General features: G+C 42.3%; 1 protein-coding gene across 6 annotated transcripts in view; it reads left to right on the top strand.

Annotated features, from left to right (window-relative positions):
* The window catches only part of wt1a (WT1 transcription factor a), a 33,409-nt gene extending 22,572 nt beyond the window's left edge, over nt 1-10,837 (top strand). For 3 of the 6 annotated variants that reach the window (XM_066649337.1, XM_066649338.1, XM_066649340.1), the window contains 5 exons: nt 3,360-3,459; nt 6,560-6,704; nt 7,327-7,416; nt 8,062-8,154; nt 8,971-10,837. In XM_066649337.1, the coding sequence (XP_066505434.1) occupies nt 3,360-3,459; nt 6,560-6,704; nt 7,327-7,416; nt 8,062-8,154; nt 8,971-9,092 (550 nt within the window). In that variant the 3' untranslated portion in view covers nt 9,093-10,837. Of the gene's footprint in view, nt 1-9; nt 3,156-3,359; nt 3,460-6,559; nt 6,705-7,326; nt 7,417-8,061; nt 8,155-8,970 lie in introns of those variants that run through there. The other 3 variants (XM_066649341.1, XM_066649339.1, XM_066649342.1) reach the window with 2 other exon arrangements.
* Nucleotides 10,838-14,757: the final 3,920 nt, after the last annotated feature.

Below are 14,757 nucleotides of genomic sequence, written 5' to 3'. Positions count from 1 at the left end.
TCAACGTGACCTGCTTCATCACAGGACTAATTCCACTCAGACATGGATTAGCACACATTCATCACTGAGTTGTCCACTAAATCACATATTTGGGCTTTGACTCATTTGCTGAACGGCTCAGAGGGGAGCTGTGTGTAAATCACATTCTGGTGAAGTAACAGAATTAAATGCTTGAAAAAAAAACAACATAAAATGATGGTACCACCGTTTTTTAAACGGAGACTTTAATTAAATAGAATAAATAACATCATAGAGGTCCAGAGTTTTTTGCAGCTTCTGGTTGCACAGCTCAGGTTGTATAGATGTTGTGGACTTTACAAAATGCCGTTTACAGAGTGTGAATCTTCCATAACGAACGGACCAATAGGAACAGTCCAGAACTACTAATAAAAACTTGCGTGAACATATATTAACGATAATGTAAAAATGTTTGATAATATTCAACCTTTAAATAAATCAATTCACTTCTAAAATAGTACATTTACAGCAGAAGGAAACTACGTTCTTAATTTTGAGTGGAAGATTTTCCAGGTCGTTTTGGATAATTTCTTATTAAAAGGCAGTAGGTTTTTATTTTTTAAAATGTGAAAATAGTGATGTATGTTTCTCATATATTAATACGATTTATGTTATGTTTTATATATAAAATGTCTTGCATCCTTTTCCCCCCCGCCCCGTCTTTTCGTCCCAAAGCTCTGTCCTGGTGGTGTGCACACTGTTTTGTCTGGCCAGGGAACGATATCCGGCCATATATTTTCCCCCGTGGCACCTTAGCCTTGAGCGGGCTGAGAGCAGCCCCGTAGGGAGGAAGGGAGCAGCACTGGGGGAGTAGTGGAAGTGCATGGCTGCACAATGGGACAGCCCCTCATCCTCCTCTCCTCTGGGAGCAGGTCGAGAATCCACAGCCCCCTCCAACCCCATCCTGCCAGGACAGCAGCTCTGACCCCTTTCCCACCTCCCCGAAAAGGCCCAAGGAACCTAGCTGAGGGGTGAATTATGTATTATGTGCTCCTCAGTGAGTCGTGCTGGGCTGGGTCCCACAGAAATGCCTGGGACAGTGCCTTTCTATCCAAAATCAGACTACTCAGTATCGTGCATGTGTCTGTTTGTCCATTCCTGTTTGTTAGGGCAGGCTGCTCTGTTTGCATCCCGAGCCAACAAATGAATGAACTGTGAGGAGATTTATCGCAGGATGCCATTTCGCAGTGTCCTTCAGTCTGGCCGGCCTTACGCACGTACAAAGAGAGCTTTATAGCTACTCGACATGCTCCTCAGGATATGGTCTCCGTTTGCTAACTTTAGAGAGTTTGCGAAGATTTTGTATCTCATGATCTTTCAGGTGTTCTGAATGTTCATCATTGTTTAAAGGAAAAGCCGTAATCCACAACATGTCATTGTCGGGAATTTTTTTTTTTTTTTTCAATTTTATAAAATTGCATAAATCTATTAGACGTTGTGTTACAATTTCACAGTGAACAACCAATAGAAATGCTCCAAAATAAAATAAATCTCTTTACATTATATATAATTGTTCCTTCTCCTGAACAGTTTCCACTTCAGAGATACTAAGTATCAACAGAGAAGATAAGACATGTCTATTCTGAATACTCTTTATTTTTCATTTGGAAAAATATACCCTTGCAAACAGGGCTTGCAGTGTACAAAGTTTCAGCGAGCACTTTCTGGTGCTTGTATTTGAATTCTGAAATACACACATTTGGGAAGAAGTGTCTGAGCTGACAGAGGAAACTTGTGGAAAGCCAGGGTCAAAGAAAAGGCCAGTGTACTGAGGTTCAGGTATAAATTCAGCAGAGAGAAAGAGGCCCTAAGTTCCCCGTTCATCTGTCTAACTCGCCCTACCTCAGATTGTTGAGGTGAATATATTACACTTTGGAGCAGAGAGCAATTTGCCCCACCGTCAGGATAAGTTATAGAGATGAGACTCTGTGTTTTATAGCCAGCCTTGCCCCATATATGTCATGTAAACCCCATGTAGTAATGCACGGCAAGCACAAGAATGCCTGTTATTCACACAGCTCTGGTGGAGGATAATGATGGACGACTGCTTCGGCCAGTGACTGTCACTGTCCATGTTGTGGTGAACATTGACTTTCAGAGAATGCAATCATGAAATATTATTAGAGTGTGTGTAAACAGCAACCGACCACACTTACAGGTAATAAAGACACACTGGCAGAACGGATTTACTTGAAAGTTTATGTCAGATCCACATCAAATAAATATCACATAGTATGTACAAGTGTCCTTGTAATTAGTGATGAAAGCCACGTTCTTTTGCACCCACTGCCGACACAGATTTCGCTTGTATAGCCTAGGAAGTAGAATGGGACATTTTGGATCTGTCACACACGAGCTTAACGTCACCATGCCCAATACCAAGATGTGGCTAGAGGGGCATTAACCCCCAGCCAATTAATTACAGTGTAGTGACCAGTTTTATTTTAGTGAAGTTTTATATTGTTGCTGTGAAACAAAAATAGCATATATTTATAGGAGAAAAAAAGCGACTTAACTTTCAGTGAAAATCAATGTAAAAAAATTTTTTTGCGAATAATTTTAGATTTTTTTATAATGGTCCATTCATCGTGGCATTTTCACACAATTTGAAGAACAGCCGCTGTTTTCAAATGATGCAGTAAAGCACTTATTAACTTATAACTTATTTTTACATGTTTTAATTAATTTTATCTACAGAAAGTGTCTTATTCCAGTGGCAGATATTTTTGCTTCTTTTAAGCATCATTTTCTGTTATTTCTTGAATTAAGAAAAAATATCTGCCGATGGAATAAGACACTTTCCGTAGATAAAATGACTTAAAACAGGTAAAAATAAGTTAGAAATAAGCTGAATAATCTTATCATATTCTCACGACAATTTCCAAATGAGTAACACTAGATATTTAGACTAGATTTTACTTGCTTAGATTTCATTTTTTGCAGTGAGGAGATACATGTTTTTCTTTGGACAGCGATGGTGTGTAATATGTAAACATCTAAAGTGTGATTTTTGCTTGATGCAAAGTGTCAGGGCAAATTACATGATGAGTACAACAAAGTCTGTGAGGACACTCTCTCCGGTCGTGTGGGTTTCATCTTGGTGTTCCATTTTCCTCCCACAGTCCAAACACGTGTTGGTAGGTTGATGTGTCCCTGTGATTTTGTTTGATTCTTGAATATTTCAAATCAGAATTCCTCTTTAAACATTTAACCTAATGTTCACTTAGTTTCATTACTGTCTTGTGTATTATAAGCACACTATTGACCCATGATTAAGTAATAACAGTTTTTATATATTTCTGCAGAAATGATAAGGAACGTATTGTTTGTCCTCTCCTCAGTCATCCAGCAGGTTATGAGAATGACCCCAGCACACCCATGGTGTACAGCTGCAGCACCCAGTACCGCATCCACACCCATGGAGTCTTCAGAGGCATCCAGGTCAGTGCAGATCCCTACAATTGACACTCCACTCCACAACAGTACACTGCAGTTCCTGACAGTCCACTCTAGGTCTCTGTAACCTTTGATTCGAACAGAAAAACAGGATACGCAGAGATTAAAAAATCTCTTTTTATTATGGCCAAGTAGGCAGCAGTGCACTTAACAATCAATTCTTACAAAGAAGACACATAACACAAACATTACGCATCAACAAATTGTTTAAAACACAGACAGTTCTCTCAACATTATTTTACTCTTTGATGACTGCCTTTAAAAGATTGCAGTCCACTCAGTCTAGGCCACAGTTGGATACTCTGTGTTTTCCTTAGTGTACTAATACAGGGGCCAAGGTCAGGACAGGGCACAGTAACCGAGTGCAGAAACACACACACACACAAACACATACACTCACACACACTTATGCACTGAAATGCCCCTGGGACCTACACTAAAGTAAGAGCACAGCAAAGGTACAGACTCAAGAGAGCGAGGAGTGATGAAGTACAGCTGATTGAGCGAGTAAGTGAAACCAACAGCCAAGAGTAAATAAATAAATAAATACAGAGAGGAGCTGTGGTCTGACGCAATGAGTGGGTTATGTGAGAGGAAGCAGGAGCCTGCCAGAAACATTTGAGATGTTTAAAAGACATTTTAGGATGAAAAGAAAAGAGGAATCACTTTAAAAAATCCATTAGCAATAAAGCTACAGTTTCCATTCGCCAGCCCATGCTAATAAATCATTAGGTCTTAATTAATGTCTGTCATGGGTCTTAAAGCAGTGCTAGAGGAGATTCTCCAGAGCTTGCGTCTCATTGAGCTCTGTCTCCTCCCCCCCTTCCTCGCTTCATCGTTCCACCGAGCATTAAGCAGCACAGCAGTGAGGTTCAAGCACAGTGCTTTCTATAATAAGCAAAGGTGCGTAGCTACCACTACAGCTTACTCAAGCTTTAAATAATTTCTGGATTGGGTTGTACAATTCCTGAAAATTGTCAAATGTTGCACACTTTTATTACCACTGAGAATTATTTGTGGGGAACAGAATCTCATTCATTTCTGTTAAGCTCCCATTTCATTATTTTGAAGTTTTGGGTACTTGACTGATTTACTGTTGATCACACTTTGATGTTTTTGAGTTTTTGAATAAGAATAATTAGAAGAATACCACATTACAAACTCCAGAGCCAGGCTGATATATATATTTTAGAGCAGTGTATATATATGTATTACAAAAGCTGTGTTATATTTTGTATTTTTCCTATATGTGAAGATCACCAAATAAGAAGAAACTGCTCTAAAATCTGTAGAAATTTTACAAAATTAAGTAGGTTCACTCTCATTATAAAGTGAACAAATTATTTAAAGGTATTTTTTTTGTAGTCATTTAAAAGTAACAATTCAAAATTCAAATATTCTCCCTTCTTTTGTAATTTTATGGTAACTGCTGAGTAGTTTTACAAATGACAGTTTATTTTATTAAACGAATTAACCAAAAATTATGTAATTTGAAAATGGCGAGTGAGAAGACTTTATTGGTCACTGCATTTGTCATGAACTCCATCAGGAAAAAGCACTGCAGACACATGAGTCGATTTGTTCTGTTTTTGAGGAAGATATTACATCCAAAAATACGTGCGAGTTTTGGTTTAAATGAGTTATAGATGGTATACAAAAACATTAAAAACATATTTGTACTTCCACTTCCTCTCACCATCCTTTTTGATTAAATACTTTCCTTAATTCATATTATTTAAAATATTTGTAAAAAGACTTACATTTTTAGAATGCTTGGCTCATCTTTGGTAGTGTGCATGTTATGCAAATGAATCACATGCTGTAGAAGCAATAATGAAGGAAACAGCATATTAAATACATGGTCATTACCATCAGCATGAACTTGACTGACCTTTCCATAGCTTATGAAAGTATAGCATGCTAACACTGAGAACCATGGCGTCAAGCGCTGTGTTATCATCCCCATGGGGTCAATAGATAAGTCTTGACAGTACAGCCATAAAGCACTTTAGTAATTTACTTATCAATAGCATTTACCACCTATTCATTACCACCCCAGCATACGAAAGGCGCTATTATGCTAAGCGTTAGCTAATTAAGAGCAGATGGGCTCTAACGGTGGGCAAATGAGGGCTGGGGGAGGGGAGCTCTGGAATAGGGTCTGCCTAACATCCGTGACTAACAGCTCCCATTTGCCGGCTAAGTCGGCAGGCATGGGTGAATCCCAGTGTTCATTTTGCAGCTAACTCCGCCATAATGAGCTCTTGGGATACTAACCATTTTTCCAGGGCTGAGAAACACCATAACAGTTAGTAGTGTTCTTGCAGGAATAGGGCAACATCATGGCACAATTGGGGCAACTCCCGTTTAATGGATTCCTGGCCATAACGCACTTGGAATTCCAGAGGACCCTCTCGGTTTTGACCTGCCCTGTGTCAGGAGAAAGCAGAGAGTCATTTGGCATTGAGTCTTGACTCTATCCTTTAGTGATTAAAAGTGTGAAAAGCCCATCCAAAGTATCGAACACAGGTGCTGGTCAGGTATATGGCTAGATATAGTAGATATGACAAGCTGCTATCTGTGCAAGACCAGGTAGATGACCAACACTGTGCCCGTTATTTTTCTTCTTTGAGAGATATGAGAAAATCAAGCTAAACTTTCTTTAGTTCTGAAAAAGACAGACCAAAATAAATTCGCAAATCTAACATAGACTCAGCTAGTGTTCCAGAGCCAAGGCCTCAGCATCACTTGATGTGTTTGGAATACTTGGATGGCAAGGAGCAAAGAAATTGACCAAATTCCAAGACAAAAACTAAGAGGAACTGGAAAGAAGCTAAGATTCAGCTGTATGTATACATGACTTATGGCCTTCAGCTTAAATTGCAATATATAAATATTATTTTAATCATCAAATATGCTGTATCTCAGAAGAAGAGAATCAGAGGAATGCCATGAAAGGAAACATCTTGATTGCACTGATTTATCACTAGAGAACATGAGAAGCAAATACACGGAGGAATGCAGTGCACGGGCACTACCTGCATCTGAGGTGATGTATGATGCTAATCTGACTGTTGTGTTATAGGATGTTAGAAGGGTACCAGGCATCGCTCCTGCCATTGTGCGCTCAGAAACCAATGAGAAGCGGCCGTTCATGTGCGCATATCCAGGCTGCAACAAGCGCTACTTTAAACTGTCCCACTTACAGATGCACAGCCGCAAACACACAGGTACAGAGAGCTGCACTACGTCACAATCTTCTAACATCTAATAAACTGACTATGACCTAAAGTCCTGTTAGAGCTGAATTAGCTTTACCACAGTGTTGTTATTTAAGTGATAATCGGACTGTTTTTCATCTAATCGACTGATTTTAATCTAGAATTGTAGCAGGTGTAGTTTTAAATCTGGCTGTGTTTTTTGTATCATGAAACGTTATCTGCATATGCTTGAAGTTATGTAACCTTGGTTTCAATACAACAGTGGAATTACAGTAAAATGCTGTTTTTTTACAGTTATTGAGTGTGGCTACAATAATGGCCTATGATTTTTCAATCCAGGCTTTTACCTCCTCTTGTTAAAGAAACCCAGTTCCAAAAATGCTCCACGGTGTAAAACTGGGGGACTTTATACCCCTTTACCTCACACTTGTGCGTTGAGCATTTTGAATAGACACCCATTTAATAGGGAATAGAATCCCATTTAAAATCTGAAGAGGCTGTATAAGCCGTGAGCACACAGCTCAATGCATAATAAAGGTTTGCACTTTAAAGTTTTGATGTGGACACATTCACTAATTACAAGGGGTCTCTACAAACACATTTGTGAACCTTAGCCATGGTGGTGTTGCAGGTGAGAAGCCCTACCAGTGTGAATTCACAGACTGTGGCCGTCGATTCTCACGGTCAGACCAGCTGAAGAGGCATCAGAGGAGACACACAGGTTTGACACTCTCACCCTCTTCTGTCCTTTCCCCACTTTCCTGCCCTTCGTTTGGCCTTCCCCTCACTCTACTGACCACTGTGGTAATGGTCAATGAACAGAGATGTTAGCCAGCACACTTCTCAGGGAGAAAGCCTCAGACCAATAGCCCATAATAATCAGACTGCAAATTATACCGTACTGGCACAGTGCCTCATTTTCTAAGGCACTTGTTTATGTGTGTGGATCGTTAATGCTAATACAAATGAGGGTTTACTACCAGGCTTATGTTTATGCCACCTAATATAGTCTAGCTTGATGACATAACACAGTCCATAACAGCGTAAATGTTTATCATTATGTTCTAAAGTGTGTTAAGTCTGTGAGAAAGTGTCTATGGATTTCTTACGCTTTCCTGATTCATGGCCTCTTGGTGACAGTGTCGCCGATGTATTTACAACAAACCTGAACTGGCAGGGCACCCTCCATGTTAATTTATGCGGTTTTGCTCTTAGTATTACGGATATTAAAGGCTAATGCTTCATTTTAGACAGATGTAATACCCCTTTTTCAGTCTCCATCCTGGCCTCTATTGTAGCCTACACTCTTTCTCTCCTTCTGTGTGTGTGCGCGTGTGTCTGTGTCTATATGTGTGTGTGCACATAGGTGTTAAACCTTTCCAGTGTGAGACATGTCAGAGAAAGTTCTCACGGTCAGACCACCTTAAGACCCACACCCGGACTCATACAGGTAAAACAAGTGCGTAAAACTTTTATTTTTTTCAAATCTTGATCTATAACTTCACTTTTCCATTGTTACCCCCTGAGGTCACTTGTTATTTATGAACCTTATGTAAACATGTAATCATTATATAGCCACTGTCATAAGAAAGCACGCACACACTCTGTAACCCTTATCCAGTTCAGGGTCGCGGTGGGTCCAGAGCCTACCTGGAGTCATTGGGCACAAGGGGGGAATACACCCTGGAGGGGGCGCCAGTCCTTCACAGGGCAATACAGACACACACACTCACACCTACGGACACTTTTGAGTCGCTGATCCACCTACCAACGTGTGTTTTTGGACTGTGGGATGAAACCAGAGCACCCGAAGGAAACCCACGCAGACACAGGGAGAACACACCACACTCCTCACAGACAATCACCCAGAGGAAACCCCACGCAGACACAGGGAGAACACACTACACTCCTCACAGTCAGTCACCCAGAGGAAACCCACGCAGACACAGGGAGAACACACCCTGACTCACAGACAGTGGGAATCGAACCTACAACCTCCAGGCCCTTGGAGCTGTGTGACTGCGACACTACCTGCTGCGCCACCGTGCCGCCGTATTTTCAAATCATATAAAAGAAATCATTAATTAGTAAGGTGCCTGTGTTTTCTTATGACAGTGACAATATGTTGAAAATGTTTTTTTTCACAAAGGCAATAGTTCAGACAGCAGTGCTTGACCTCTTTACTGATTTTCCTTATTAAATGCTCTTCCTTTACCTTGCATTTACACAAACACTTGAAACTAAATCTCTCTTCTCTCTCGTTCTCCACACTCAGGTGAGAAGCCCTTTAATTGCAGGTGGCCAAATTGCCAGAAGAAATTTGCCAGGTCTGACGAACTCGTCCGGCACCACAACATGCATCAGAGGAACCTGACCAAGCTACAGCTGGCCATCTGAAGAACCTGTTGTAGACAAGCTGCTTCTGTGACACACGTGAAACCACAGTCCTAGTAACAGTTTTTACACACTGCTGACTGCAGGGTCTATGGCTGGAGTCTGAAATATTTGAGTTGACTTACATAGCGTAATCACAGATACGTAGTAATGAGCTATGAAATATTGAAGGATTTCTATTTCCTTTAGTATTTTCAACTGATACATTTCAGTCATTCACATTAGTCCATAATTAGATTTATTTTGTTTGTTTGTTATATTCAGTCTCTTGAGGCGCTTTGGATTCGTTTACACCACTGACTACGAAGCTTTAACTTTAGACACAAAAGATATAAAAAGTGAAGAAAAAGAGGCAAACAAGCTTCAGTTCCTTTGCTGAAAGGTAAGATGATTAAATCCGTGAGTAGCATTTTGAGGTGATACTTTTGTACTGTTATTTCCTGAGGACTTATTTTACCCAAATAACATTACATAACCTTGAGAGTAAATGTAGGTTACCCTGCCCACCTCTGTTAATAAGTGTAAATAAAAACGTGTTTCTGTGGCTATACCACATGCTAAAATAGACCAAATATCTTTTTGTGTCAAACACCGATCTTGTGTTGCTGACATGATTAGGGTGACCAGACATCCTCTTTTACCCGGACATGTTCTCTTTTTTTAGACTTAAAAAAATGTCCGGGCGGAATTTCACAAACGTCCGGGATTTTGTTTTTCTAGAGCTTACACAGAACTTCGAGAAGCGTTTCGTTCAAACTAGTCCCGCCCTCCCCTACTCCGATTGGTTCACTTGAGTGAGAAGGGGGCGTGGTGAAGTAGCCCAAAATCTTCTGATTGGACGGTCTGACTGTAGAGCTACCATTATTTGTTGATAACCTTCTCTGTAAACATTTAATTGGTCAGTCTGCACGTCAGTAGTCCTTGTTTATGTACGGTTAAGCTCATGTACCAACACCCCCACCCCAGGTCACCCTATGACATGAGCAGTTGTGGCCTTCTGAATGTTCAGCGTCCGGATTCGGACAGTGGAAGATAATCCCAGAACAGCACTTAGACACTACAGCGCAGCTACATGGAGATTCAGTCCAGCGCCCCCTAGATCCAGTCAACCACAGTCTCTCAGTTCCTAAACTACAACGCCTCAACGCTAGCATGGAAAGGCCATTCCCTAAGAGGAAGACATTTTGTCTCCTGTAATTTGCTAGTGCTGGTGAGATGTAAAGAAAATATGTGCACGTTATAATTACAATAGTAGCTCTTAGGACATTGTTTGGACTAATTTATTTTATTTTGTTTTGTAAATTAAAAGCTCTCTGAATAGAATGAGAATTTCTCTTTTTATTAAACCACATATCCAGCAACCCACTTTATTATCTAGTAGCTTAGCTCTGCACCATAATGTTCTTATGAATAGACCTGTCTTGAAGGTAGAAGTTCTTGCTGTTTGTAAATAGCCTCTCTCTTTAACCATAAATGGTTAAATTATAAGTAGGTCACACTGGCTATGTGACTGTGCTTTGTGGTCAAGTTGTAAATATTACTGTCAGTCCACAGCTGGAAGAAAGAAAAAAAAAATCTCTCCTTTTTTTCTTTTTTTTGGGTGGGGGGTTAATGTGACTCACATTAGAAAAGACAGTAAATGTGAAAACTACTCTGATGGAGTTTTTGTTTTTTCTTAAACAGTGTGTTTTATCTGTGTCATATGAGTATATACAGTATGTTACTGCTAATCATTCTTTTTTTATAATTAAAATGTTGACATCAGTAAAAACCTTTAGTGTGCGCTGGATTTTCTTCCGATGATGTGATCCTTGTATAAAACCTTAATCTGATCTCAAACCTGTGGGCTATTTCACACACTCACCCAGTCACTCAAACACTTTAACAGCTGTGGGCTATTTCACTCACTCACACACTTTAACAGCTGTGGGCAATTACACACTCACCCAGTCATTCACACACACGCAGCTGTGGGCTATTTCACTCACTCACCCAGTCACTCACACACTCACCCAGTCATTCACACACTAACAGCTGTGGGCAATTTCCCACACTCACCCAGTCATTCACACACTAACAGCTGTGGGCAATTTCCCACACTAACCCAGTCATTCACACACTAACAGCGGTGGACAATTTCACACACTCACCCAGTCACTCACACACTCACCCAGTCATTCACACACTAAAAGCTGTGGGCAATTTCACACACTCACCCTGTCATTCACACACTAAAAGCTGTGGGCAATTTCACACACTCACCCAGTCACTCACACACTAACAGCTGTGGGCAATTTCACACACTCACCCAGTCACAGCTGTGGGCAATTTCACACACTCACCCAGTCACACACACACTAACAGCTGTGGGCAATTTCACACACTCACCCAGTCACTCACACACTAACAGCTGTGAGCAATTTCACACACTCACCCAGTCACACACACACTAACAGCTGTGGGATATTTCACACACTCACCCTGTCATTCACACACTAAAAGCTGTGGGCAATTTCACACACTCACCCAGTCACACACACACTAACAGCTGTGGGCAATTTCACACACTCACCCAATCACTCACACACTAACAGCTGTGGGCAATTTCACACACTCACCCAGTCACTCACACACTAACAGCTGTGAGCAATTTCACACACTCACCCAGTCACACACACACTAACAGCTGTGGGCAATTTCACACACTCACCCTGTCATTCACACACTAAAAGCTGTGGGCAATTTCACACACTCACCCAGTCACACACACACTAACAGCTGTGGGCAATTTCACACACTCACCCTATCACTCACACACTAACAGCTGTGGGCAATTTCACACACTCACCCAGTCACTCACACACTAACAGCTGTGAGCAATTTCACACACTCACCCAGTCACTCACACACTTTAACAGCTGTGGGCAATTTCACACAGTCACTCACGCATTAACAGCTGTAGGCAATTTCACACACTCACCCAGTCACTCACACACTAAAAGCTGTGGGCAATTTCACGCAGTTACTCACACATTACAACCTTGGGCAATTTCACACACTCAACCCAGTCACTCGCACACTTACAAATGTGGGCAATTTCACACATTCACCCATTCACTCACACACTAACAGCTGTGGGCAATTTCACACACTCAACCCAGTCACTCACACAGTAACAGCTGTGGGCAATTTCACACACTCACCCAGTCACTCACACTTTAACAGCGGTGGGCAATTTCACACACTCACCCAGTCACTCATACACTAACAGCTGTGGGCAATTTCACACACTCACCCAGTCACTCACGCAGGAACACCTGTGGGCAATTTCACACACTCACCCAGTCACTCACAGCTGTGGGCAATTTCACACACTCACCCAGTCACTCACACTTTAACAGCGGTGGGCAATTTCACACACTCACACACCCAGTCATTCACACACTAACAGCTGTGGGCAATTTCACACACTCACCCAGTCACACACACACTAACAAATGTGGGCAATTTCACACATTCACCCATTCACTCACACACTAACAGCTGTGGGCAATTTCACACACTCACCCAGTCACTCACACACAGCTGTGGGCAATTTCACACACTCACCCAGTCACTCACGCAGTAACACCTGTGGGCAATTTCACACACTCAAACAGTCACTCACAGCTGTGGGCAATTTCACACATTCACCCAGTCACTCACACACTCACCCAGTCATTCACACACTAACAGCTGTGGGCAATTTCACACACTCACCCAGTCACTCACGCAGTAACAGCTGTGGGCAATTTCACATACTCACCCAGTCACTCATACACTAACAGCTGAGGGCATTTTCAAACAGTCACCCACCCAGTCACTCACACACTCACCCAGTCATTCACACACTAACAGCTGTGGGCAATTTCACACACTCACCCAGTCACTCATGCAGTAACAGCTGTGGGCAATTTCACATACTCACCCAGTCACTCATACACTAACAGCTGAGGGCATTTTCACACAGTCACTCACCCAGTCACTCACACACTCACCCAGTCATTCACACACTAACAGCTGTGGGAAATTTCCCACACTCACCCAGTCACTCACACACTCACCCAGTCATTCACACACTAAAAGCTGTGGGCAATTTCACACACTCACCCAGTCACTCACACACTAACAGCTGTGTGCAATTTCACACACTCACACAGTCACTCACACACTAACAGCTGTGGGCAATTTCACACACTCACCCAATCACTCACACACTAACAGCTGTGGGCAATTTCACACACTCACCCAGTCACTCACACACTAACAGCTGTGGGCAATTTCACACACTCCCACACTAACAGCTGTAGGCAATTTCACACACTCCCACACTAACAGCTGTGGGCAATTTCACACACTCGCCCAGTCACTCACACACTAACAGCTGTGAGCAATTTCACACACTCACCCAGTCACTCACACACTTTAACAGCTGTGGGCAATTTCACACAGTCACTCAAGCATTAACAGCTGTGGGCAATTTCACACACTCACCCACTCACTCACACACTAACAGCTGTGGGCAATTTCACGCAGTCACTCACACATTACAACCTTGGGCAATTTCACACACTCAACCCAGTCACTCGCACACTAACAAATGTGGGCAATTTCACACACTCACCCAGTCACTCACACACAGCTGTGGGCAATTGCACACACTCACCCAGTCACACACTAACTAATGTGGGCAATTTCACACATTCACCCATTCACTCACACACTAACAGCTGTGGGCAATTTCACACACTCACCCAGTCACTCACGCAGTAACAGCTGTGGGCAATTTCACACACTCACCCAGTCACTCACACACTCACCCAGTCACTCATACACTAACAGCTGTGGGCAATTTCACACACTCACCCAGTCACTCACACTTTAACAGCGGTGGGCAATTTCACACACACACCCAGTTACTCACACACTCACCCAGTCATTCACACACTAACAGCGGTGGGCAATTTCACACACTCACACACTAACAGCTGTGGGCAATTTCACACACTCACCCAGTCACTCACACACTAACAGCTGTGGGCAATTTCACACACTCACCCAGTCACTCACACTAACAGCTGTGAGCAATTTCACACACTCACCCAGTCACTCATACACTCACCCAGTCATTCACACACTAAAAGCTGTGGGCAATTTCACACACTCACCCAGTCACAGCTGTGGGCAATTTCACACACTCACACAGTCACTCACACACTAACTGCTGTGGGCAATTTCACACACTCACCCTGTCACTCACACACAGCTGTGGGCAATTGCACACACTCACCCAGTCACTCACGCAGTAACAGCTGTGGGCAATTTCACACACTCACCCAGTCACTCACACACTAACAGCTGTGGGCAATTTCACACACTCACCCATTCACTCACACACTAACAGCTGTGGGCAATTTCACACACTCACCCAGTCACAGCTGTGGGCAATTTCACACACTCACCTAGTCACTAACACACTAACAGCTGTGGGCAATTTCACACACTCGCCCAGTCACTCACACACTAACAGCTGTGAGCAATTTCACACACTCACCCAGTCACTCACACACTTTAACAGCTGTGGGCAATTTCACACAGTCACTCAAGCATTAACAGCTGTGGGCAATTT

The sequence above is a fragment of the Hoplias malabaricus genome, chromosome 17 (genome assembly GCF_029633855.1).
Source record: "Hoplias malabaricus isolate fHopMal1 chromosome 17, fHopMal1.hap1, whole genome shotgun sequence".
In the NCBI taxonomy this organism is placed as follows: Eukaryota; Metazoa; Chordata; class Actinopteri; order Characiformes; family Erythrinidae; genus Hoplias; species Hoplias malabaricus.
The sequence above is the reverse complement of the archived record's forward strand: the minus strand, read 5'-3'. Positions and strand labels throughout refer to the sequence as shown.